The following is a 24,607-nucleotide window of genomic DNA, read 5'->3' as shown; positions in this document are numbered from 1 at the left end:
TTTCTGTTACCTGTACATAGTTGTAAATAAGAGCTGATTTCTTCCAAACTGAAAGTATTAATAATGTATTTAATGTTTTCGTGTCGTCTGTCCGTGCCGTTTGTTTGTTGTGCGAAATGTTTAAACTTTATATTTATACATCTGGAAACGGAGTGACTGTCTATTGACAAATAAATGAAATACTTATTTATACAAAAGGTGACTGCCGGCTTTTACTCTCCCAACTGGACACTCAATACATCGAATAGACGCTGAACCCGGTATATTAGAGTACTGTGTCGGGACCAAAAAGAGCGAAGCATGTTGCAAACTCAGACATTTGGGGGGGGGAAACACTGTACATCTAATACTAAAGCATTTGTATCGATTTCATGAACTTGCAGACTATAGTTTCTCCACATTTCTGTCACATTTACCCTGAAAAGTGATCCTTCAAATTGTGAAATGTGGCTATAAACCCGTCACTGTGAAGAATTTGGATGGTGAAAAAACAGTTAGTAATGAGTTTGGATCATAACAAACATTTTGATTTAGCGGCTTCCTCTTCCATTGTTTGTGATAAAACAATCAGGTATAGGGGCCTTTAATGCAGTCATTTGAGTGAAAAAATAAAATTCATCAACAATTTCAATGCTTATTTGGATCACGGCCCGTCATCCTGGGATTGTTGTGGCTCCTGACAGTTTTCAATGGGCGGTCATTTGCAGTGAGTTTGAAGTAATCCATACATCTATTTTCATTTTTATTAACAGGCAGGTCAGCTGACACAAATTGAAGCCATGTAAAAACACAATGAAAACCATCAAATCCAAAAATATAGAAACAGATGGTAAGAGTATTTATATAGCTACCATTTACGTATTATTTATAAGTAGCAATGTAAAATATTTTCCCACGCCTACTCATTATGCATCCTTGATACTCTCTCTAATAATATGGACCACAGTGCAGATTATAAGGAATAGGAGCGCCCTCGTGTGGTCATACAGTGAATTACAACTTGACTCCTCATTACGAGGTCCTGAGCTCCACTTTCATGTTGTAAGGTTTGGGCGTCACAGTGATGCCGAACACCAGCTCATAGTCGGGCTCTCCGGCGTCCTCAGGCCAAACGAACCTGAACTTCCTCAGCAGAGTCACCAGGATGAGGAAGAGCTCCATACGGGCCAAGCCTTCTCCCAGACAGAAGCGAGGCCCTGGACAATAGCAGAAAACGTTATTCAACAATCAATCTTACTGTTTCGTTGGAGCGTTGACTGTGCTGCTGTACCTGCAGAGAAAGGCAGGAAGGCATCTGGGGGTTTGACGAACTCCCCCTTGTCGTTGAGAAAGTTTTCAGGGTTGAATTCGTGGGGAAACTTCCACTGTCCCTCCTCACTGAGCGCTGACGACAGGTTAGGGATGATCAGAGTGCCCTTAAGCACAAAAACACAGCAATGACAAGATATTTCATGAGACAAAACAGCCTCAGATGACCTCACAACCGCGAGAACAGCTAAGTGCAGTTCTGCAGTCAAGGAGCTTGGGTAACGTCAGGAGTGCTTACTTTCGGAATAGAGTATCCCATCAGCTCTGTGTCTTTGGTGGTGGCGTGGAAAACACTGAGGGGAACGACATCGGCGATCCTCTGAACTTCATGAATCACGGCCTGAAATGCGGCCAATGATAAAAGGATATGTCAGACTTAAGCAGTCAAAACATGCGTCATCATGCACCCTGAGCCTATCTTTCATCTGAATAAACTGTACTCAGGATCAAGTCATGCAGGACATTACTTCACAATGACAAGGAGTGACTGCTGACTGTACCTGGACATAAGGCATGCTGTGCCTGTCTTCGAAAGTGATTAGGTCCTTGTCTTCCAGAACTCGGTCTATCTCCTCCTGACAGCGCTCTGCACAGACAGACTGTCTTTTCATAATGCTATTGAGGCAGCATGAAAATACTACATTTTTCTGATTATCAGTAAAAGGTGCATTGTGCAACTTTTTTTTGCAGGAAAAAAGGAGATATTGTAGTGACCCAGCGGCTTAATGAGTGGTCAGAAACAATTGATCCTGGAGCATCCTAGAGACCACTATGATGGAAAGTAAAGTCATGGCGCCTTTACTTTCCATCATAGTGGAATAGCTGACCACTCATACAGCCGCTGAGTCACTACAAGGTCAAATACGCACAAATATCAACTTTTTTTCCCCATAAAAAGTTGCAGGATGCAGCTTTAAGTAATTTATTCATTAATTCCTATTAAAAAAAAGCATCATTATATCAAACAAATCCTCATGGGTGAAGTGGATTATTTCTGGTGTATAGGTCTGACCAGTCCAGTCCTTTTATCTGCCAAACCTTGAACGTGTGGCTTGGTCATGAGGTAGAGGAAGGCGGTGAGTAGTGTGTTGGACACAGTGTCGGTCCCTGCACCGTAAATCATGAGACAAAACATGAAGAGCTCCTCCGGACAAAAATTAGAGCCGCCGTTGCTTCTCTGTAAGGGCAAAGAAAATATTTATCTGTCATTTGTATGTTACAGTGGCTATGGTGGTGGACCAGTCTTAACCAGAACATTGGAATAAAACTGTGTGGAAGTAGTGCAAAACTTGTAAAGCCGTCAATTTGCACTGGGTTGTTCTATTGTTGAGGATGTTTTGCCTCTCACCCAAGGGGCTTTGTCAGCACAAATATTGTCTTTTATCAGCAGGCTGAATATAAATCAATAGTACAGAGGGGATTACTCATACCAGTCTTCTTCGTGGTCAAAAGCCTTTATTGAAAAGCGAGCATCAGTATCAAAAGCCCAACGACTGTTTGTTTACACTGATCTAGAGGCTGCTTGTTAACCCCTCCCTTCTAGATGGGTGCACACTCAGCCTGCTGCTGAAAGTATAATTAGCCTGCTGACAAAGCCTCAACCCTAAAACAACCCAGTACAGATGAAAGCTTCAGAACTTCAGACTTCAACTTCAGAACTTCTGTCTACAAGCTTTGATCAGGGCATACTGTTGTGTAATTGGGCAAAACACATCACCCACTACATGAATGTAGTGGTGTGGGTGGGTGTTTGAGTGAGTGATTGGTGGTGGTTCAGGCTGTTTCAGTGCAGCTTGGCAGCAACCTTTGGTCAATAAGCTTTAGTGCCTCTGTGGCTAGATAACTGGATCACGGCAGCGCTTAAAGAATACTATTATCATTTCATTTTTTACTCGCACACACACCTTTTCTAGTTCATCCAGATAGCAGTCAACAAAGTCCTGGGGATCTCCTGGCACTCTGTTCTTCTTGTGCTCATCAATAATAGGGCAAAGCATGCTTTTTACTGTCTGAAAAAGAAAACAACGTTCAAAGGAATTACACTCACATCTCAAAAGGTTTATAGACACAGCAGAACAAGCCAAAATCAGATTTTTATTTTACGTAAACAGTTACGTACCGCTCGTGCCCTAAAAGCTCGGGTGAACGGCAATGGCAAATACCGCACAAAGGGGAAAGAATCATACAGCTGTGGACAAACAAACGTATTACCACCGTACGACGCTACCATGAAGTGCAATGAGTATTTCCTTCCACTTACAAAGGCCCAGGGTCCATTTATGGTCTTGTTAACGTCATCGAAACTTTTTACGAGCCGCGTGATAAATTCATCGTCATGATCGTATCGTCTGCCGTACAGAACCTGGCAGACGACGTTGGAGGCGATACTGTGAAACATGACATGAGGGCTTAAAGTTTTACCTAGAAGACAGGAGAAAAAAATATAGTAACGTTGCTTGTTTGTCAATGGGTCCATGCAAAAGATTCTCCATCTACTGCATGCTAGTTTATTTCAATTAATCGCTCGTCTATGACATTTTATACTCTATATTGAGCTGTATTTTTGTTAAGTAAATATTTAGTTGTACCCAATAAACTTTCATTACTCAAACTGGAAACAGACAAGCAGAAGTAGATTCAAATGTGTTGGACTCATAGCACCATCTAGTGACACAATGAAGTTGATTCACCAGAGTTCTTCTCCAGATACTCCACAGTGTACTGTATCTCTCCCTGAACCCGCTCCTCCATCGACTTTTTGCCCATTCCAAAGTTCCTCATGGTCATCAAAGCAAAGCGTCGGTGCTCCTTCCAGGAAGGACCGTAATCCGCCAGAACAACACCTACAGAGAAGCTTTCGGTTAATTTATTTAGAAACATGGCAACACAAGCTGGGATTTTAAAAGGAAGACGGGGCCAATCTCTAAACAGGCAACCTCAGATGTTGAATCTGGTCACAGGTACGTATGAACTCGTCTAAGTTCAGGTAAGAACATGTCACAGTATTGAAGAACTGTGTGCCCTCAGCCACGCAAGCATTTGGCCTCTCCCAGTATATTCCTACGGGGTGAAGTTAGAAGCGGCCAAGCTCTTCCAGGGGCACGCACAAAGACCAGACAGGTACGTATCAATTCATCTAAGCTCAGGTAAGAACATATCTCAGTATGGAAAAACGGTGGCCTGTTCCTTTAAGCTCTCAATAAACTATACCCCTAACATAGCGGTTCTCAGATTTTTCACTCCAACCTTCCAAGTACCACCAGGTCTACATCAAGATCAAATCAGGACTAAACCAGGTCTGCTCTAACCTAAAGAGTCTCAAATTGCTGCTTGACATGTGTTTAATTGACATTTTTGAGTGGTTCGATATGCAAGTTATTACAATGGTACAAAATCATTAATGTTCCTGCCCTGTGGTCAAATAGATTGAAAAATATTAATAATAGAAAACATATATTTTCTTTTGAGGGACTATAGTATATAGTGTAGCACATTCATAATTTTGACAGCATTTTAATAGCGTAGCATAAAAACAAATTCCGGAATGTGAACTGAAGTGTAAAATCCTCGGTGTCGGCTACCTCTTCTCTCTGTAACGTCGTTCATGAACATGTCCTGAGGTCGTCCCGCGAAGTCCACGCCTTTGTTAACCAGAGCCTCCTTCAGAGCCTTGGTCCCGCACACCACCACTGCAGCTCTGTGTCCTATGTACACGCTGTACACGTTCCCATACGTCCTCCTCAACTGGAAAACAGACATGGGCAATTTGAATCTGTTTTCCCTTCATCAAAGACACACTTTTTCTTTTGCTCAATTCATTTGGGCTTCAGGATTTGTAGTGAAGAGTTTGTGCTGTCTAGATCTTCCATTAAAATGGCGCAGGCAGTGCATCAAATTGGATCTTATGATAATCTATAAATTAATTTCAGACAGAATATTACGTAAAAATCACTGCTGTTTGAAAGTATTATCTCCCAGATTGGAAGCAGAGGTAGCAGATGATTTTTAACTTAAAATAAAGAAGTCCCTCAAGGCCTAATTTAAGGGCCTTTGTTATTCACATTTCTATCTATGGGTAGTGGTAGTCAGCATAGTCTATACGCAGATGATGCCATTCTGTACTGCATAGGTGCCAAACTCTGGCCTGTGTAATTGTAATTATATTTGGCCCGCGAGGCTATACCAAATGACTACTCGAGCTGGCCCACCGGTATTATACATTTTTTTTTTCAGATTTTGCATATCTGGACTATTAAGTTATATATTGTATAGTAATAAGTGTTGCTTGTTCCATATTCAATGTTAAAGCAAATCTTGTTTGGGTCCATATTAAAAGGTTCATTTGTTCCATGGTGACCCACGACTTTGTTCAAGTTTTACATTTTGGCCCACTGTGTATTTGAGTTTGACACCCCTGCTGTACTATATACAACAGCTCCCTCTGCTGGGCAGGCTGCCCATAATCAATAAAGTGATTGACAGATTATAAAATTATTTGTAAATCTTACACTTTAGTGAAACTGAATGCAAATAAATGCATATGTATAAAAGTAGATAGCGATTATCCTATCCCACATCTTTTTTTCAGTATAAATAATGTCATGTAAATAATCATGTAAACTATTTGACCAGTTCGCCCTGACACACCTCACCTTTCCGAGACCACGCCCCGCAGCATTGGCCTGGTCTGCCGTGTGAGCAGTGTGTACATATAGCCAAGACCTCTGTGCGCACCACGCCTCGACATACCTCGTTTAGCCTTTGTGTTTGTTGATGCCTGCGTTTCTGCACCATGCAAAAACTTGGCAGTGTGGGATCCCTAAACTAAACACTGGCCAGTCCTGCTGCAGTCCTTCAGTTCATAGAGAGAGCCCCTCCCTCTGGACATGTTTTCTCAGACTTCAGCCATCCACTTCCTGTGTTTGTGCCTTCTCTTGGAGTCTCACAAGAAGTGTTTATTTTATTGTGACTTGATATGATGAAAGACCCATGGCTTGTTTCATGGCTTGTTTTATACAATGTCTATTTGCTAAAAAACATAAAAATAAAATAAACAAGTGATTTTATGTTTTAAAGTTACCAATCCTTAGTTTAAGAGATGTGTGTGTTTACATTACATGTTTACATTACATCATAAGTTCATGCCTAAAGTATACTGTATAAAAGAAATTCTTCTGCTTCATGACTTAACTGTAAAAATAATAATAAAATAAAATAGAATCTTCCTCTAAATATTGAGCATTCCTCCAGTTCAATGGGCCACTTATGTAACCAAAAATGGACAATGACTCTTTTCTTTAAAGTCTACTAAAATATGACTGAAGGATATAAAGCAAGAACAAATTTGGCTTGAATCTAGTTACACTTTGCATATTTTATATTCCGGCCAGCGATAGGTCCTACAGTAGAGGAAACGTTTGTTTGTGTAGGGAAACTCCAGGAAGAAGAAAATGAATGGGGGCATTTGAGGTTATGGAGGCGAGACAAAGCAGGGCTGTGCATGTTAAAGCGTGCCTTTGAGGGACAAACAAACCAGAAAACACAGTTAAGAATAGTCAAGTAGAAGAACAAGAAGTAAAATATCCAACTCAAAATGGCCAGTAAATTATTATAAACAATGCTCCTTGTTGGATCTTCTTTAGTCAAGAGCCCAGATGAAAAAGGGGTTTGTTCTGCAAAGCCAGACCAAAGCCATCATGATTCTGTGTGTGGAGTACACAGTTGAATTGACTACTGTCTATTGTTTTACTACATGTCACTCTTGTTTAGGCATGCATGCAAACAAACGTGTATTGTGATAATTAGTACATAATAAAGTAACTGGTCACTTCTTTGTTCATCTTTACATTTTCCCCACCAAACAATAGTTACAAAAATAAAATATCAAATGTCACTGACGTCATTGTAATGTTCACGTGACTTGTTGGCTCAAGTAAAGTAAACACAAAGACACAACATGATCCAAAGTACTAAAAACAATTGTCTGATAATACAAAAAGTGACTAACCACTAGTAATCAGTACATACCTTCTCCATGTCTTTCAGGGGGTTGTCCGGGCTTAAATTGAGCATGTTTCCTATTAATGGCAGAGCGGTGGGTCCAGGGGGGAAGTTTTTGGGTCTCCGAGACTTGAGTTGAAGAAGGATGAAGATGCATATGCCCAGCAGCAGCACGGAGACAAACATGTTGAGAGCAGGCAGAGGGAAGAGGAGAGGGGAATGGGGCTGAAGTGCAGACTGTGATCAGACACTGGGAGAACTCAGTGCAGCAGGTTGATTAGCCCCGCCTCCTTATAGTGACAGTTTGTGTTATAAAGGGCAAATGAAATCACAGGATGGAAATCTGGTCCTCTGCAAAACTGATTGCTACTTTTTTTGTAGCTTTGTTGCTGCGTTTTTGTCAAAACAAATGTCTGTTTTTTGCCATATTTTTGGTCTTGTTTTTGTTATTTTAAGTTGCTGTTTTCCCTTTTCATCACGTTTTTCATCACTTTTTGATCGTGTTGTTGTCGCTCTTTTGTTGCATTGTTCAGGAAGCTTTTGGATTTGGGTAAAGCCGTGGGGTAAAGGGTGGGGTCAATAGGCTAACAAGTATTGTTCAAAGATGCTGGCATCTATATCAGATTTGTTTTTATCAATTATATTTAGCATTTTATTTTAGTCATAATTTCTCTACTGCAGCCATTCCCTCAGTCCAGGACACCCCTTATCAGTTGAAAATGTCTTGGGGAGCCCCAATAAAAATGTATTTACTCAGTTCAATAGAATTTGTTATTTTTTTGTAGGCTTTGGGCCCCTTTTATTTCCTCACATTGGGAATCACTGCTGTATTAGTGGACCAGCGCAGCTATAAGAGGCAAGGGCACCATCATGTGGCTATGAAGTAAATTATTTGGATTCTCAAAGATACAAATCATGCATGTTTGAAAAGCTTTAATAACTACTTTATAGCCCTTAGCCTTCATATTTCTGTAGTACACTTTGAAACGATGTTTGTCGAAATATTAGGCTTGTTGTTGATGGTTTGATGAAGACATGAAAATATACCACACCAGTGAGGTGGGATGGATTCTCTCTGAAAGGAAAAGGACTAACACAGATCTGGACAGATTTGGACCAATATTTGAGAGAAAGGGGTTTAGAAATTGCTTCATGTCTTTGACTTCAAAGAGATGAACTCATGAGCTGACTCATGTGTTTGAGTTCAGCTCATGGAAAAAAAAAAAAACGTTTTTCTTTCATTTTGTTCAGTGTATATCAATGGCAGGGGCCACATTATTAGTTATTACTAGCGGGAGAGGGAGACACTGACAAAGCAAATGTATCATGCACATCAATATTTTTGAGCTTTTAGTGTTAAAGCTTTATATGTGCATGATAAATGCCCTATTTGCTTTGTGTCATTTACGCTAATAATAACTAATAACATGGTTATTATTAGTGCCATTGTTATACCCTGAACAAATATATAAAAGCAACACGTTTTTGCTCCCAATTTTTCATGAGCTGAACTCATAGACATGAAACATTTTCTTGACACGTTTCTCTCAAATATTGTTCCAAATCCATCCACATCTGTGTTAGTCCTTCTCCTTTCCGAGATAATCCAGCCCACCTCACAGGTGGTATATCAAGATGCTGACTTTATCAAACCATCAATAACAAGCCTAATATTTAGACACATACATCATTTCAAAGAATTCTACAAAACTGTCAAGGCTAAGGGGTATGAAGTCATTACAAAAGCTTTTCAAAAACGCATGATTTAGGATCTTTGAGAAGCCAAATTGCGCTTTACTTCATAGTGATGGTGCCCTTGCCTGCGCCTTGGCATGCGGTGACAGTGGCGCAGTTAGAGAGGTAGAGGGGGTTGTCTCATGATCAGAAGGTCAAGGGTTCGAATTCCAGCTCACACATTGGTGTGAGCATTGGCACTACTTGCTGTAAAGTGCTTTAGGCCTAAGGAAGGAAGAAAAGAGCTATATAAGTTGAGACTTATTTATCAAAAGCTGTCAGCTCCACCTCCATTATGAGAGGAAAAAGAATAGTATACTGTGACATCACCACTACTACTGATCACATAAACAGTCCAAAAGATGAAGTATAGGTAATTTGCAAAGGAGGGAAAGCTGAGTACAATATTTTATTCTTACATTAGCTGCTGATTTCTGTCACTGAAATCTATATTGACCCCTGCAATGGTCAAAGTTTCCACAGATTTGGACAGCATTCAGTATAAATTCAGGCTCAAGCAATGGCATATTACTAGCAACAGACACACAGGCTCCTCAGGTCCTAGTCTCCACCTTCATGTTGTAAGGTTTAGGCGTCAAGGTGAAACCGAACAGTGGAGCATAGTCGGGCTCTCCAGCGTCCTCAGGCCAAACAAACCTGAACTTCCTCAGCAAAGACACGGTGATGAGAAAGATCTCCATACGGGCCAAGCTTTCACCCAGACACATGCGAGGACCTGGGTGAAGAACATAAAGGACATACGTAGCACTAGTGACGACACAGGTAAACTGCGCTGCTGTACCTGCAGAGAAAGGCAGGAAGGCGTCTGGTTTGACAAACTCCCCCTTGTGGTTGAGAAAGTTTTCAGGGTTGAATTCATGAGGAAACTTCCACTGCCCCTCCTCACTGAGCGCTGATGAAAGGTTAGGGATTATACGTGTTCCCTGGAACCAAACCGAGACATTTAATGCAAACCCATTTCAGTGGACAATTTGTGTCTTACTTTTGGAATAGAGTATCCCATCAGCTCTGTGTCTCTGGTGGTTGAGTGGAAAACACCAAGAGGAAGAATGTTGGCAATCCTCTGAACTTCATGAGTAACAGACTGAAGAAGTGCATGTGTGTAAAATACAGCGAGTCCAACAAATTTTCTTGATTGCAAAGACTGCAATTTTACCTGGACATAAGGCATGCTGTGTCTGTCTTCAAAGGTGACAAAGTCCTTGCCTTCCATTACTCTGTCTATCTCTTCCTGGCAGCGCTCTAGGAATAGAGAAAGTCTTTGATTGCCACCAAGTGTGCGGAGATAAACCCAATCGCGACACTTTCAGTCTCATCAATCAATAAACGGACTGGATTTTTTGATTATGAATGGATTCATGTTTGTCAAAGAAAGCCGTCTCCAGTTTGGAATAAACAGAGGAGAAAAGTCTGACCTGCCAGGCGACCTAGCAACTGTATGTTGTCAAGGGCTTCTTTCCTAGCCCCACAGATCCTTTGGAAAATCAGTTTGATCACCCATGCCGAACATGGTGCAGCTGGAAGATGCTCCCACTCCATCACCAATCTTTCTACTGGGGCCTTACTTATTACCATTAACAGTGAGCCTTGGAAGGGCATGATTGGCAAGAACATTCCCATTCCCTTCTGCCTTGTGTCTTGGACATTTCGGTGAAGCAAGGGCCAGAATTGTGAATTTATTAAACCCTGGTGGCATGGTTTTGAGAGTTGAGTTGCAAACTGTCATGGCTGCCCATTCGCCACAGCACTATGCGCATCAATGAGATCCATGACTACTGATAAACCATTAGAACCAAAAAGACTTGTTGGAACTGGACTTAGAGTGACGGAAATGGAAATGAAGAGGAGGAATAAGATGGTGGACCTTTGCAAATACAGATGCTGTAGCTCAAATACAGAAAATTAAGATAAAATGAAATTTGACTGCCACAGCAGATCTTTGCTCTTTGACATCAGTAGCCCACTATTTTGCACACAATATAGAAAACATTGCAGCTGTTGCACCTTGGATCTGTGGTTTGGTCATGAGGTAGAGGAATCCGCAGAGCAGTGTGTTGGACGTGGTGTCAGTCCCTGCCGCGTGAAGAAGCATACAGTACATCAACAGTTCATCTGAGCTAAACGAAGAACCATCATTTTCTCTCTGTTGAGTAGAAATCAACAACATATTTTATTTGTGGAGGTACATTAAGACCCAGCTTTGTCACACACCTTGTCCAGTTCATCCAGGTAGCTGTCCACAAAGTCCCGTGGTTGCCCTGGCACTCTGGTCTCCTTATGCTCATTTATCACAGGGAGTGTCATGCGTTTTACTCTCTGAGATACACAAACAACACAAGTGCTAATACTGTATAAATGTAACAGTTATATTAAAATCCTTGAGTGTAATGAACAAGCTCACTTTTACACCCTCAAATGCTTTAGTAAAAGGCAGTGGCAGGTGGCGAACCCAGTGGAAATTGTCAAAAAGCTGAGGAAAAGCACATATAATCACAAAAGACAGACTAATGTGCTGAAAACGTTGTAGAAAGGTTGAAACAACTCACAAAAGCCCAGGGTCCATTGGCCATTTTGGTAACCGCAGAGAAAGAGGTTACAAATGTTGTTATAAACTCGTGGTTGTGTTCGTATCGTGAATTGAACAGAACTTGGCACACCACGTTTGACGCAATTGTGTGAAACATGACTCGTGGACTCAGAATTTTCCCTGAAGGACAAAAACATGGGCTTTGCTGGTTTTCAGCTGATTCATCGGGCACGTTGCACTCTCCATAGTCAAATTTAAGCAACATTCATGATGTTACCCATTGGGTTGATTATACACTATTACATGCATTGCTCACAATCACATTCACATTAGCCGAGGTACTGAGCACATACTGTATCTATTTACGCATCCACGAAAAGTCCACTCACCAGCATTCTTCTCCAGATGATCAATGGTGTATTGTAGCTCTCCCAGAATCCTCTGCTCCATCGACTGTTTGCCCAAGCCAAAGTTCCTCATGGACTTCAGAGCAAAGCGCCTGTGCTCCTTCCAGGCAGGACCGTAGTCAGATAGAAGGACACCTACAACGGAGAGAGTTTGAGTTCAGTACATCATGTCAATATCTCAAAGCAGAGGGATGTTTAAGAGAATGTAAAAATAAATCATATCTTAAAATGTAGCTCTGATGTTACCTCTTCTCTCAGTAACATGGTTGAGAAACATGTCCTGAGGTCGTCCTGCGAAGTCTACAGCCTTGTTCACCAGAGCCTCCTTTAGAGCCTTAGCCCCACATACAACCACAGCAGGTTTACGTCCAATGTACAGGCTGTAGATGTTCCCATAAGTCCTCCTCAACTAAAGAAACAAACACTGCGTTTACACATTTGATATAAAGAGCCATCAGACAGTTGGACACTGCAGTGAACCCAAGTCAGCAAGTCACATGTGTGAGGCGGCCTCTGAACATGAAACATGAAAGATGTCTAAAAGATTTTTCCTGTATCGAGCATTAGATTAGCAGATGGCATACCATTTCCAAGTCAGCCAGGGGGTTGTGCATACTCAAGTTGAGCACATTCCCCAGTAGTGGGAGCGTGGTGGGTCCAGGAGGGAAGTTTTTGGGCCTGCGTGACCCAAACTGGACCAAGAAGAAGCAGAGACATATCCACAGCAGTATCACAGATACAAACATGGCGAGAGCAGAGAGAGGACGGTGGGCAGTGTGTTTAGTAAGTCTGTTTAGCCCCACCTCCACTCTACAGACCTCTACAGCCAATAACAAACGGAACATACAGTAAGTGTTTTATGTTGTGGTTCATTCATGGTGCAAAAGATATTTTGAAAACTGCATTTTATCAACAATAACTGTGTCCTACATACTCTATCTAATCTATCAAGATGGCAATAAAGCTTTCAGCTTGGTCATGTCCTTATCTGAAAACAAACAAACAAAATAAAACAAACATGATCATAATCATCATGATGATCATAATCATAATGAAAATAGTTTAATGATTTCTGACTATTACTACTCAAACTGGACTAAATATGTATTTCTATTTTATTTAGATATTGTTTATTTTTTTAATTAAAAAAAAAAATTCCCAGGCCCCTCCATTATACATCCTCATATGTTAAATAAAGCAGCATACATTTTCAATAGATACATTTGTATAGTGTAAATGCCCAGTTGCTACATTCCGTTACCTCACTTTTAAGGCTATTGTTGTTACTGCATTATGCAATAAGATTTCTGGAATTAAGATAAGCTCCACAGGCATTGTCGGTGGATAAGTTTAATAAGCCAGGAATGTGCTTTGGCTGTTTGTTGCCAAAAAAAATAAAAAAAATAAAATAAGATTTCTCATACTGAAAAAGCTGGACTAAAATCTGAAGGCAAAGTTTGAACAAATAGTGCACAAATAAGCACTACAGATTTGTGGCAAACTGCTTGAAAGAGTTCATGAGTCTGACAGCAGGCCAAGTTCTTCTGGCTGTGACCTGTTTAACATGGCCACAAGTGTATGTTCAAAAGTTAGGAGTACAGGCTCTGCCTCAAACAAAAGCTTATTTATATGTATTTATGGAAATATGGAGAGGAGGATGAGGGGATGTGAAATGAACCCAGAGAAAGCCTATATTGAGAGATGAACATGGTCAGAAAGAAACTTAAAATAAATGAAATATCTAAAAAGGTCAGTAGAGTTTGTTTAGCCACAGCTCCAGTGACTGCGGACTTTGCATTGTGGTATTTAAGGGATTTTTAATGGTAATACAGTATGTAATGTTATTGTTTCATTCTAGTGATGTGTTTATGTAAAACCATTTTTATATTCAATAATGAAATGATGTAGCGCTGAAACGACTAATCGATTTATCGATGACTAATTGATTAATCGATGACAAATTGATTAATCGATGACTAATCGATTATTTAAATTGACAACTATTTTAGTAATTGATTAATCATTTTCTGGTTCACACAGACTAAAATGGAGCAAAAATGACATAAAATGTAGTATTTTGGATGAAATCCTACTTTGTTTATATAGTAGCTAGGGTCTGTCTACATTTTGTTCATTGTAAATTTCATGAATAGAGTCTCCAACAAACATTTTCCTTTAGTTTACTCCATCAACACATCTTCAAGCAGTGCCACTTAAGCTATATGTGATTTAAAAAAATAGAAAAAATAAAATTTTCCTACAAAAATAATCGATTACAAAATAATCCCTAAGCCCTAAACTGATGTTAATACATAATATTTTGGTCTTGAATTTCAAAACTTGACCAAAGCTTATTTTTGAATTTTTATTTTGTTCACTTGATTTACATCAAAGTCAAATGTTCAGCATTTTGAGTACAGAAATATGTTTCAATTAAACCGAAAACCTCTAGCCCCTTTGGAAGAAAGTTCTGCAGCAAACTTCCCCCTGTGCTCACTAAAGGTTTTATGATGAAGACAGCTGATGAGATCTTGTAGTCTCCAAACCAGATCTGGCCCCTGGCTGCACCAAGGAAGTCAGTGTTTAACATTAGTGAATAGAAACAGTGACAAAGGGCATCCTTGGCAGGTTCCAGCATGTATCGTAAACAGGTTTGACATACACACATTAATTCTATACTAAACCCACCTGGACTGTTTGAACTCACATAAACCCTCACCTACAGTTCTTTGTTTGCCAGTAAATATATCATCATCATCATTGTTTTTTGTAAAAGATTGGAATTTGGTGGCGGAAAAAAAAACCTTTTAGTCTGAAATGAAATCCCTAAAAGACTGACAGACTACAACCTGTATTATTCATGAGCAGTTTGGCATCATGGTACACTACAAATACGCTGGGTCTTCATTGCGTTGCTCTTAGCTCCGCCTTCATGTTGTACGGTTTAGGCATCGCAGTGATGCCAAACACCAGCTCATAGTCGGGCTCTCCGGCGTCCTCAGGCCAGATGAACCTGAACTTCCTCAGCAGAGTCACCATGATGAGGAAGAGCTCCATACGGGCCAAGGCTTCACCCGGGCACACTCGAAGCCCTAAAAGGAATGAAAACAATTACAGTGAGGTAAAGAGCAGTGATCAATTAACTGCGTTGTACCAGCAGAGAAGGGCATAAATGCGTCTGAGGGCTTGACAAACTCCCCCTTTTGGTTAAGAAAGTTTTCAGGGTTGAATTCGTGGGGAAATTTCCATTGCCCCTCCTCACTGAGCGCTGACGACAGGTTGGGGATAATTGTTGTCCCCTAAGACCAAAAAAGGACTGGCACATCTTATTGTACAAGGATGTTTCAGTTTTCAGACCTCATATTTTATCATATTACAGTCTCATCCTATAATAATATACAGTACATCTCTTTGTTTTGATTGAAATCCTGCTTAATTTGATGTGTTGCTTACTTTGGGAATGTCATATCCCATCAGCTCTGTGTCTCTGGTGGTCTCATGAAAAACACTGAGAGGAACAGTGTCACTATGTCTCTGGATCTCATGGATCACAGCCTGGCGAAACAACGGAGAAATAAGAAAAAGCATGTTACATATTCAAAATGTTGACATAGCTGGTAAAAATAACAACTACCTGAACATACGGCATGTTGTGTCTATCTTCATATGTAACAAAGTCCTTTCCTCCCAGCACTTGGTCTATTTCCTGCTGACAGCGCTCTGGGGAGTAGACAAAAGACACTATAACTCTGTAATCCCAAAGGTCAACAGTATATGATGATACCCTGAATGTGAGGCTTGGTCATGAGGTAGAGGAAGCCGGTGAGCAGCGTGTTGGATGAAGTGTCACTTCCTGCAGTGTGGAGATTGATACATGTAATCAAAAGCTCTTCTAGACAAAAAGAGGTGCCTTCCTTGGTTCGCTGTTGATAAAAGTGGAAATAAATATATGCAAAACAGACTACTGATAAAGAGGGTCACAATGTTGAATATCCACCTTTTCCATCTCATCCAGGTAGCAGTCAATATAGTCTCGAGGTTCCCCTGGCACTCTGGTCTTCTTGTGTTCGTTAATCACAGGGGAAAGCATGCTTTTTAATGTCTGAGAAACAAAAGCAGGATATCCGGACTGAATACATTTGGAGATGGAAACTTTGCATGAGATTTTGTGGATTAGCTTACTTGGACTGCTTTAAACCCTTTATTGAATGGTAATGGAAAGTACCGAACCCAGTGAAAACAATCATAGAGCTACAAGAAAACAATATTAGATAGATAGATAGATAGATAGATAGATAGATAGATAGATAGATAGATAGATGGATAGATAGATAGATAGATAGATAGATAGATAGATAGATAGATAGATAGATAGATAGATAGATAGATAGATAGATAGATAGATAAATAAAAAACGTAGAGAGATAGACAGACAGACACTGTAGTGGATAGACAGATAGATACTGTAGATACTTACAAAACTCCAGCGTCCATAAATCATCTTGTTTATTGTTATAAAACTATCCACATATTTTACATTAAACGTGTCATCATATTCAAATCGTTTGTTCATCAATACTTGGCTCATCACATTAGAGGCAATATTATGGAACAGGACTTGAGCATCCAGAGATTTGCCTGTTGACAGAAAAAAGTAAAAATGGAAACACAAACACGATCACAAAAACACAAAGTTTTTCATACAGAAATTATAAATGTATTGTATGTTTTTTTGCATCGTCTATTGGCAGCATTGGAAATTCCTGTTCCAATGTCATAATCCAATATTCCGAAGATCAAATAATACTATTTTTCTGACTTGTAAATCCTAAACAGTCCATTACTGTTTACCTGTGTTTTTTTCCAGCTTATTGATTGTATATTGGAGCTCTTGCACAATCCTCTCTTCCATCGACTGTTTGCCAAAACCAAAGTTTCTCATGGTCATGAAGGAAAAGCGACGGTGCTCCTTCCAGGCCGGACAATAATCAACAAAGATTACACCTGAAGAAATCATAGGGATTCACAACTAATATCCAAAACTTATTGGACATTTTTTAAGGTTTTTTTCCCCAACACTTTTTTCCCCTCTAGCCATCTACAGATCTTGTGCTAGTCAGGAGGATTTAGCCTGTTGTGCATGTTTTAGGTTGATGGGAAACCCATTCAGGGTGAACATTTTTCCTATGGGACAGTAAAGAATACATTTTTCACCTAATAAATATTACTTAAAGTAACATTTACCTCTCCTCTCAGTGATATCATTCATGTACATGTCCTGAGGTCGTCCTGCGAAGTCCATTCCTTTGTTCACCAGAGCCTCCTTCAGAGCCCGAGTCCCACTCACCACAACAGCGGGTCTGCGTCCAATGAACACGCTGTAGACGTTCCCATATGTCCTCCTCAACTGGAAAATTAACACAATTTAAATCCCTATCTGTGGATGGCCACGTGAGTTCTAAATAGATACAAACCGATTCAAGGTAGCCCAGAGGATTGGCAACAGTTAAATCGAGTGCATTCCCCAGAAAAGGCAGCGCGATGGGTCCAGGAGGGAAGTTTTTGGGCTTTCGAGATCTGAAATGTAGCAATATGAAGCAGAGACATATCCACAGCAGCAGCACAGAAACAAACATGGTGAGAGCAGAGTGAAACAAGGACAGCAATTGATTTGAGTAAATAAACTTTGGGCCTTACCTCAGAGATAGAGAACTTTGCACCCGTTATGCAAAGGACCTCTATGTCATTGAGATCACAATTTGTATGGTGCAATCCTCATTCATTCCTTTTTCAAATGAATCGTGGATGTAATAACACGGTAAGAAATAGTTTACCTCTAAACCAGCAGCGCCTGGGTCACTGATTAGAATTCAAACAAGTTCACCAGCGTCCCCTATCGGCAAGGAAAAAGGTGCATTTTGGCTCCTACAGTGGACAAATGTGTTATTTAAACATGAGGTATTTATACATGGCTTTAAACATAGAAGGTGTTTAATTACATGTCAATTATATCAAAAATTGGCATTACAATTTATTTTATTTTTTTAAATGTGTAGCATATTTTCAGTGATTGATTCTTGACTATGGAATGAATTCCCAAAATAATATGGGCAAAATATTATAAATAATACTATTATTTCCCTTGTTTTCATATTGTTATAATATATATATATATATATATATATTTTTTTTTTAAACTCTTCCTCACCCTCCGCGGGCGGTCTCTTTTTCCTCCAAGCTCGGGTCCTCTACCAGAGGCCTGGGAGCTTGAGGGTTCTGCGCAGTATCTTTGCAGTTCCTAGAACTGCACTTTTCTGGACCGAGATGTCTTTCCTGGGATCTGCTGGAGCCACTCCTCCAGTTTGGGGGTCACTGCCCCGACTGCCCCAACGACCATGGGCACCACTGATGCCTTGACCCTCCAGGTTTTCTCCAGCTCTTCTTGTACGCCTTGAGATAAACGGATAACATTTAGTGAATCGAGACAGGTCAAGCTGTCTCTCTCTCTCTCTCTCTCTCTATATATATATATATATATATATACACTGCTCACAAAAACTTAGGGCACACTCAAAAAACACAATGTAACTCCAATCAGTCAAATTTCTGGGATATCAGACTGTCCAGTTAGGAAGCCACGCTTATTGTGAATCAATTTCACTTGGTGTTGTGGAAATTAAACAGACAACAGGTGGAAATGAGAGGCAATTAGCAAGATCACTCCAAAAGAGGAATGGTTTTGCAGGTGGTAACCACAGACCATTTCCCTGTCTTCATCCTTTGTACCGTATTTTTGGAACACTTTTGCATTTGTCCAGTGTTCTCACCACTATAGAGGTATCATGAGGAGCATCTACAACCCACAGAAGTCACTCAGGGAGTGATGCTCATCCAAAATGGCACGTCCATTCGTGCTGTGGCAAGAAGGTTTGCTGTGTCTCCCAGCGCAGTGTCCAGAGCATGGAGGAGATACCAGGAGACAGGCCAGTACACCAGAACCTGGGGGGGGGCGACCGAGGCCAACAACCCAGCAGCAGGACCGCTATCTGCTCATTTGTGCACGGAGAAACAGGAGAAGCACTGCCCGAGCCCTACAAAATGACCTCCAGAGGGCCACAAATGTGCATGTTGGTCCTCAAACGGTCAGAAACCGACTCCATGAGGGTGGTATGAGGGCCCGACGTCCACAAGTTGGGCCGGTGCTTACTGCCCAACACCGTGCAGCCCGATTGGCATTTGCCCGAGAACACAGCGATTGGCAGATTGGCCAATAGTGCCCTGTGCTCTTCACGGATGAAAGCAGGTTCACCCTCATCATCCAGCATGACCGGTTTGGTGGTGGGTCAGTGATGGTCTGGGGAGGCATTTCATTGGAGGGCCGCACAGCCCTCCATGTGCGAGCCAGAGGTTCCCTGACTGGCATTGGGGACCGGGATGAGATCCTCAGACCTATTGTAAGACCATATGCTGGTGCTGTGGGCCTTGGGTTCCTTCTGATGCCTGATAATGCCAGGCCACATGTGGCAAGAGTGTGTCAGCAGTTCCTGCATGATGAAGGTATTGATGTTATGGACTGGCGTGCCCGTTCCCCAGACTTAAATCCAATAGAGCACATCTGGGACATCATGTCTCGGTCCATCCATCAACGCCACGTCGCACCACAGACTGTCCAGGAGCTGACTGATGCTCTAATCCAGGTCTGGGAGGAGATCCCTCAGGAGGACATCCGTGGTCTCATCAGGAGCATGCCTAGGCGTTGTAGGGAGTGCATTCAGGCACGTGGAGGCCATACACACTACTGAGGATGATACAGACTCGTTTTGAGGAATTTCTACAGAATTTGGATCAACCAGTGACCTGATTTGTCACTTTGATTTTGACTATAATTTTGGATCCAGACCTCCAGGGGCTGAGAATTTGATTTCCATTTATCATTCTTATGTTATTTTGTTTTCAACACATTGCCCTACACTATGAATAAAGATTTTCATCCGAAAAATCGAATTGATTGACATCTAGGATGTGTTTTTTGAGTGTGCCCTGAGTTTTTGTGAGCAGTGTATATATATAGAGAGAGAGAATATTTTCTATTCTTACTGATGGAGAAATTTCAAGAATGTGCCCATTGATTAATTTTTTGGCCTTATTTGAGTGAGGCACTGTGTGCAAATTGTATGCCTTGAGATAAACGGATAACATTTAGTGAATCAAGACAGGTCAAGCTGTGGTGACCGTCTAGTTTAGTCCTTAGTGTCTTAAAGTAATAAAATAAAACAATGCATTACATGAAGTCAACATACACAATATGCTATTGCAATTTGCTACACAAGTGTTTAACTTTCACCCTTAGAATACAATTGGCAATGCTTTCAAAGCCGCTTTATAAAATGTAAAGAAAAAATAGAAAAGAAATGGTACAGCAGCAAAGTGTATATAAAAAAAAAAAAAAAAGCTACAGTGCAGGCCATGGCTCGTTAAGTGGTAGTTTCATTTTCGCTTTCCGCACACGGAGGCTGAAGTACTCGGAGCAGCGCATTTGATTTGATGCTCGTGTTTCTGCGTGTACTTTTTTTCGACAAAGCTTTGGAGACGGAATATGGCCAGGATTGGATCTTACGCATGTGTCTGCGCCTCTGACATTACGCAGCACTGGATCTATAATGAACCACAGCCTTGGTCACTGCAGGAGAGACTTAAACAAAGACGCGCAGATGTGTTTTGGAGGATGTAACAGTACCTGTGCGGAGCGTCTACAGCTGCAGTTTAGCGTGAGTGACGATGACACACATCGCCTGTTTGGATGCGCACACACGCACGGCAGTCAGATCTCGTGCACTCGCGTTGTTGTGACGGCGGGTTGTCCTCGGCCAGCAGCACCGCGGTCCATATGGACCTCTGGTCAATGCCCGCGGCCGGTGGGACGGTCACGTGGTGGCTTCTGGCCAATGCCCGCGAGCGGAGGGACCGCCACGTGGGGACCGCCCGCGGAGTTTTGGGAAATGAACATGGCAAGTGTTATATAGCGCTTTTCCAGACGCTCGTCGGTGTACAATTTGATGCAGTATTCATTCACTCCACTGCGCACATCAGCCCCCACCACCAACCACGAACACACTCACTACTGTCGCCAGGCTTCCTGGTGTTCCCAAACGGTCTCCCATCCCTGTCCTAACCAGGCCCTTCCCTGCTTAGCTTCCGAGGAACGGTCTCCCATCCCTGTTCTAACCAGGCCCTTCCCTGCTTAGCTTCCGAGGAACGGTCTCCCATCCCTGTCCTAACCAGGCCCTTCCCTGCTTAGCTTCCGAGGAACGGTCTCCCATCCCTGTCCTAACCAGGCCCTTCCCTGCTTAGCTTCCGAGGAACGGTCTCCCATCCCTGTCCTAACCAGGCCCTTCCCTGCTTAGCTTCCGAGGAACGGTCTCCCATCCCTGTCCTAACCAGGCCCTTCCCTGCTTAGCTTCAAAGTCGGTATGGGAAATAAACATGGCGGAGCCCATGGAGCTTATGGCGGCGGCCATTGAGTTTGCGGTGTCTATCATAGATAATAATAATAATATTCTGTGTGACTTGTAAATCCAAACAGTCCATTACTGTTTAACTTTACCTGTTACCCATTTTTTCCAGGTTGTTGATTGTATCTTGGAGCTTTCCCAGAATCCTCCCTTCCATCGACTGTTTGCCAAAACCAACATTTCTCATGGTCACCTGAATAAATCATAGGGATTCACAACTAATGTCCTAAAGTTATTGGATATTATTTTAGGTATTTTTCCCAACACTTATTTGCCCCTCTATTCATCTACAGATCTTATGCTAGTCAGGAGGATTTAGCCTGTTGTGCATGTTTTAGGTTGATGGGAAAACTCGGGGAACCAACAGGAAACCTATTCAGACACAGGGTGAACATTTTTCCTATGGGACAGTAAAGAATACATCTTTCACCTAATAAATATTACTTAAAGTATTTAATCAACATTTACCTCTCCTCTCAGTGATTTCATTCATGTACATGTCCTGAGGTCGTCCTGTAAAGTCCATTCCTTTGTTCACCAGAGCCTCCTTCAGAGCCCGAGTCCCACTCACCACAACAGCGGGTCTGCGTCCAATGAACACGCTGTAGACGTTCCCATATGTCCTCCTCAACTGGAAAATCAACACAATTTTAATCCCTATCTGTCCCTAATGCCAAAAATGGATGGGCACGAGAGTTCTAAATAGATACAAACTGATTCAAGGTAGCCCAGAGGATAGGCAACAGTTAAATCGAGTGCATTCCCCAGAAAAGGCAGCGCGATGGGTCCAGGGGGGAAGTTTTTAGGCTTTCCAGATCTGAAATATAGCAAGATGAAGCAGAGACATATCCACAGCAGCAGCACAGAAACAAACATGGTGAGAGCAGAGTGAAACAAGGACAGCAATTGATACAGCTACCCGGCTCCTCAACGGGCACGCACAAAAACCAGACAGGTACGTATCAACTTGTCTAAGCTCAGGTAAGAACATATTTCTGTATGGAAAAACGGTGGCCTGTTTAGAGCAAGTTGTTCATTTTATACTCACTACTGCCACCTCAGGTCTTATATGTAACTGCAGTCTATATATTAAGCTTGGGCATGACGGCACGTCGGACCCGATGTAACACATTTTTGAGTGACAGTGCAGGATTATTGAGGCCGTTGTGGTGAATAGGTTTGGGCTCATTCTACATATTAGGACATTGCTGGAACATGTAGGGGGAGGAAAAGCGTGCTGCGTCCCGACAGCTGCTGTTATCAGACGTATAGGACAAGGAGGCGGGCTTGCAATGGAACACAGTTTAACATTGAAAGGTTTTAGTCCCACAATTAATGGAGTACGATTGTGGAATAGAATGGAGGTGGGATTGAAACAATGTCCGACAAAAGATTTTTGAACAGTATAGGGCTGAAGAAATCATTTGCCACTAGGAAACGCAGTAGGATCAATTTGTATGTTGCTGTTGTTGCTGCTTGGAATTGTTGTATTTGCTGTTGTTCAAAATAAAGAAAAGAGAATAAATGTAGGCAAGTAATGGATCATAGTCCACTAGTTAGGGTAGCTGTGGGGCCTTGTCAACTGGCCCACTCTACACCCTGGCTTTTTTAATGCTATAAAAATAAAGACAACAAACATGCATACAAAATGTATATTGTACCATAGATGGTAATGATAACAAGATCACAGAATTATGTACGCCATATTTAATGTAGTGATAATATAATCTTGGCTCCTTATATGTTGGAATCTAGTGACTATCAGTAATGATTGGCATTGGTAATTATCTGAAAGAACATTAATGCTCGGCTTTTCTTACTTGCTTTCATGGACATCACAGAAACAAGACACTTGATCGGCTGTTCGGGGGCGAGTGTAGGATTCCTCAGTGTAAAACAGCATTCGGCCGCTCAGCTTTCTCGAGTGTGGCCATCAGACAGTGGAATATGTTGCCAACAGAGCTGACCACATGTGTAAATTTTAACACTTTTTCACACTAGGCCAAAGAATGGCTTCTTTTAAAACAAACCTGTTCCCATAATGTACTGTCATTGGTGTGTTTGCAAGATAATGCTTAGGAATGAATGAAGTGCATGTTCATTTTAATGCTGTTTTGGGGGAAATGTATTATTAACGTGCATTTTTTAAAGACTTTGTCTGTTGACATCAGCCTGCCCAGGGACTGCAGGTGGAAATTAGCACAAGTGCTACAACCTGGTTCAATGCATCTCTCCTTTTGGAGGTTAATGATTATTGTGCACTGTCCCTGTTCAAATGAATAAATAAACAAGAACATTGTGCTAATTGAATATTTTATTTTGAGCCTTATAAACATAAGTATGCAGACAGTGTACAAGAGCAAACACAGAGACAAAGGTACAGGCTGAATCTGTCCAAAATCTTTGAATTTTGTTAACACACCTCCTTTGCACCTAATTGGCAAAAATATAATCCACATTTTAGCTTGAAGAGTGAGGAGTGGGAAGAAGACAAACTTATTTACTCCCACACCCTATTCATATATTTAAATAATGTGGTATAATCACTTAGTTTAGTCCTTAGTGTCAGTAATAAAACAATTAAGCTGGTTACACATGTACATGAAATGCAACAATGCATTACATGAAGTCAACATACAAAATATGCTGCACTTTAACAAGTGTTTAACTTTCACTTCATATACCCAATATATTACCATGTTAATATTACTGTTACTATTCATTATAAGATCATCATCATCATCACTGTGTCTGAAATGCAATGATTTTACAATAGACGTAAGTATAACGTATAACGTTTTTCTATTCTATTCTTTTCTTTTCTTTTCTATTCTGTTATATTATATTATATTATATTACATTATATCAAAATATATTATATTATATTATATTATATTATATTATATTATATTATATTATATTATATTATATTATATTATATTATATTATATTATATTATATTATATTATATTATATTATATTATATTATATTATATTATATTATATTATAACTATGGCCAACAAAGAAAAGTGGTATCATCAAATGTTAATAGCAAATAACCGAAAGTGGACACTTCTTGTAAAAATTAACAGAATTT

General features: G+C 40.9%; 3 protein-coding genes across 3 annotated transcripts; all 3 read right to left on the bottom strand.

Annotated features, from left to right (window-relative positions):
- Positions 1-822: 822 nt before the first annotated feature.
- LOC306971096 (cytochrome P450 2F2-like) lies at positions 823-7,544 on the bottom strand. The gene is made up of 11 exons (XM_079567241.1): positions 7,336-7,544; positions 4,890-5,052; positions 3,999-4,151; positions 3,569-3,729; positions 3,428-3,496; positions 3,213-3,317; positions 2,347-2,485; positions 1,809-1,894; positions 1,547-1,648; positions 1,271-1,415; positions 823-1,196 (listed from the first exon to the last, which is right to left on the bottom strand). The coding sequence occupies exons 1-11, from the start codon at positions 7,492-7,494 to the stop codon at positions 1,012-1,014; spliced, it is 1,467 nt and encodes a 488-aa protein (XP_079423367.1). The 5' UTR covers positions 7,495-7,544; the 3' UTR covers positions 823-1,011.
- A 2,052-nt stretch (positions 7,545-9,596) lies between these two features.
- LOC306971329 (cytochrome P450 2K1-like) lies at positions 9,597-12,874 on the bottom strand (the record flags this gene model as incomplete). The annotated part of the gene is made up of 8 exons (XM_079567569.1): positions 9,597-9,778; positions 9,845-9,986; positions 10,220-10,305; positions 11,068-11,136; positions 11,980-12,132; positions 12,244-12,406; positions 12,582-12,689; positions 12,845-12,874. The coding sequence occupies 8 exons, from the start codon at positions 12,872-12,874 to the stop codon at positions 9,597-9,599; spliced, it is 933 nt and encodes a 310-aa protein (XP_079423695.1).
- A 2,027-nt stretch (positions 12,875-14,901) lies between these two features.
- On the bottom strand, positions 14,902-17,633 carry LOC306971099 (cytochrome P450 2B1-like; the record flags this gene model as incomplete). Its single annotated transcript, XM_079567244.1, has 11 exons — positions 14,902-15,089; positions 15,152-15,296; positions 15,451-15,552; positions 15,632-15,717; positions 15,782-15,920; positions 15,995-16,099; positions 16,180-16,248; positions 16,475-16,635; positions 16,849-17,001; positions 17,242-17,404; positions 17,472-17,633. The coding sequence occupies 11 exons, from the start codon at positions 17,631-17,633 to the stop codon at positions 14,902-14,904; spliced, it is 1,473 nt and encodes a 490-aa protein (XP_079423370.1).
- Between the last annotated feature and the right edge of the window lie 6,974 nt (positions 17,634-24,607).

This window comes from Gobius niger (genome assembly GCF_951799975.1).
Source record: "Gobius niger genome assembly, chromosome: 12".
Lineage (NCBI taxonomy): Eukaryota > Metazoa > Chordata > Actinopteri > Gobiiformes > Gobiidae > Gobius > Gobius niger.
This window is presented reverse-complemented; position numbering and strand designations above follow the sequence as displayed.

Excerpts from the sequence above, each read along its gene's own strand:
- LOC306971096 (XM_079567241.1), bottom strand. The coding sequence starts at position 7,494 with ATGTTTGTCTCCGTGCTGCTGCTGGGCATATGCATCTTCATCCTTCTT. Across the intron at positions 3,497-3,568 it reads TAAATGGACCCTGGGCCTTT|CTGTATGATTCTTTCCCCTT; the intron begins GTAAGTGGAAGG and ends GTTTGTCCACAG. Across the intron at positions 1,416-1,546 it reads TGGGATACTCTATTCCGAAA|GGCACTCTGATCATCCCTAA; the intron begins GTAAGCACTCCT and ends TTTGTGCTTAAG.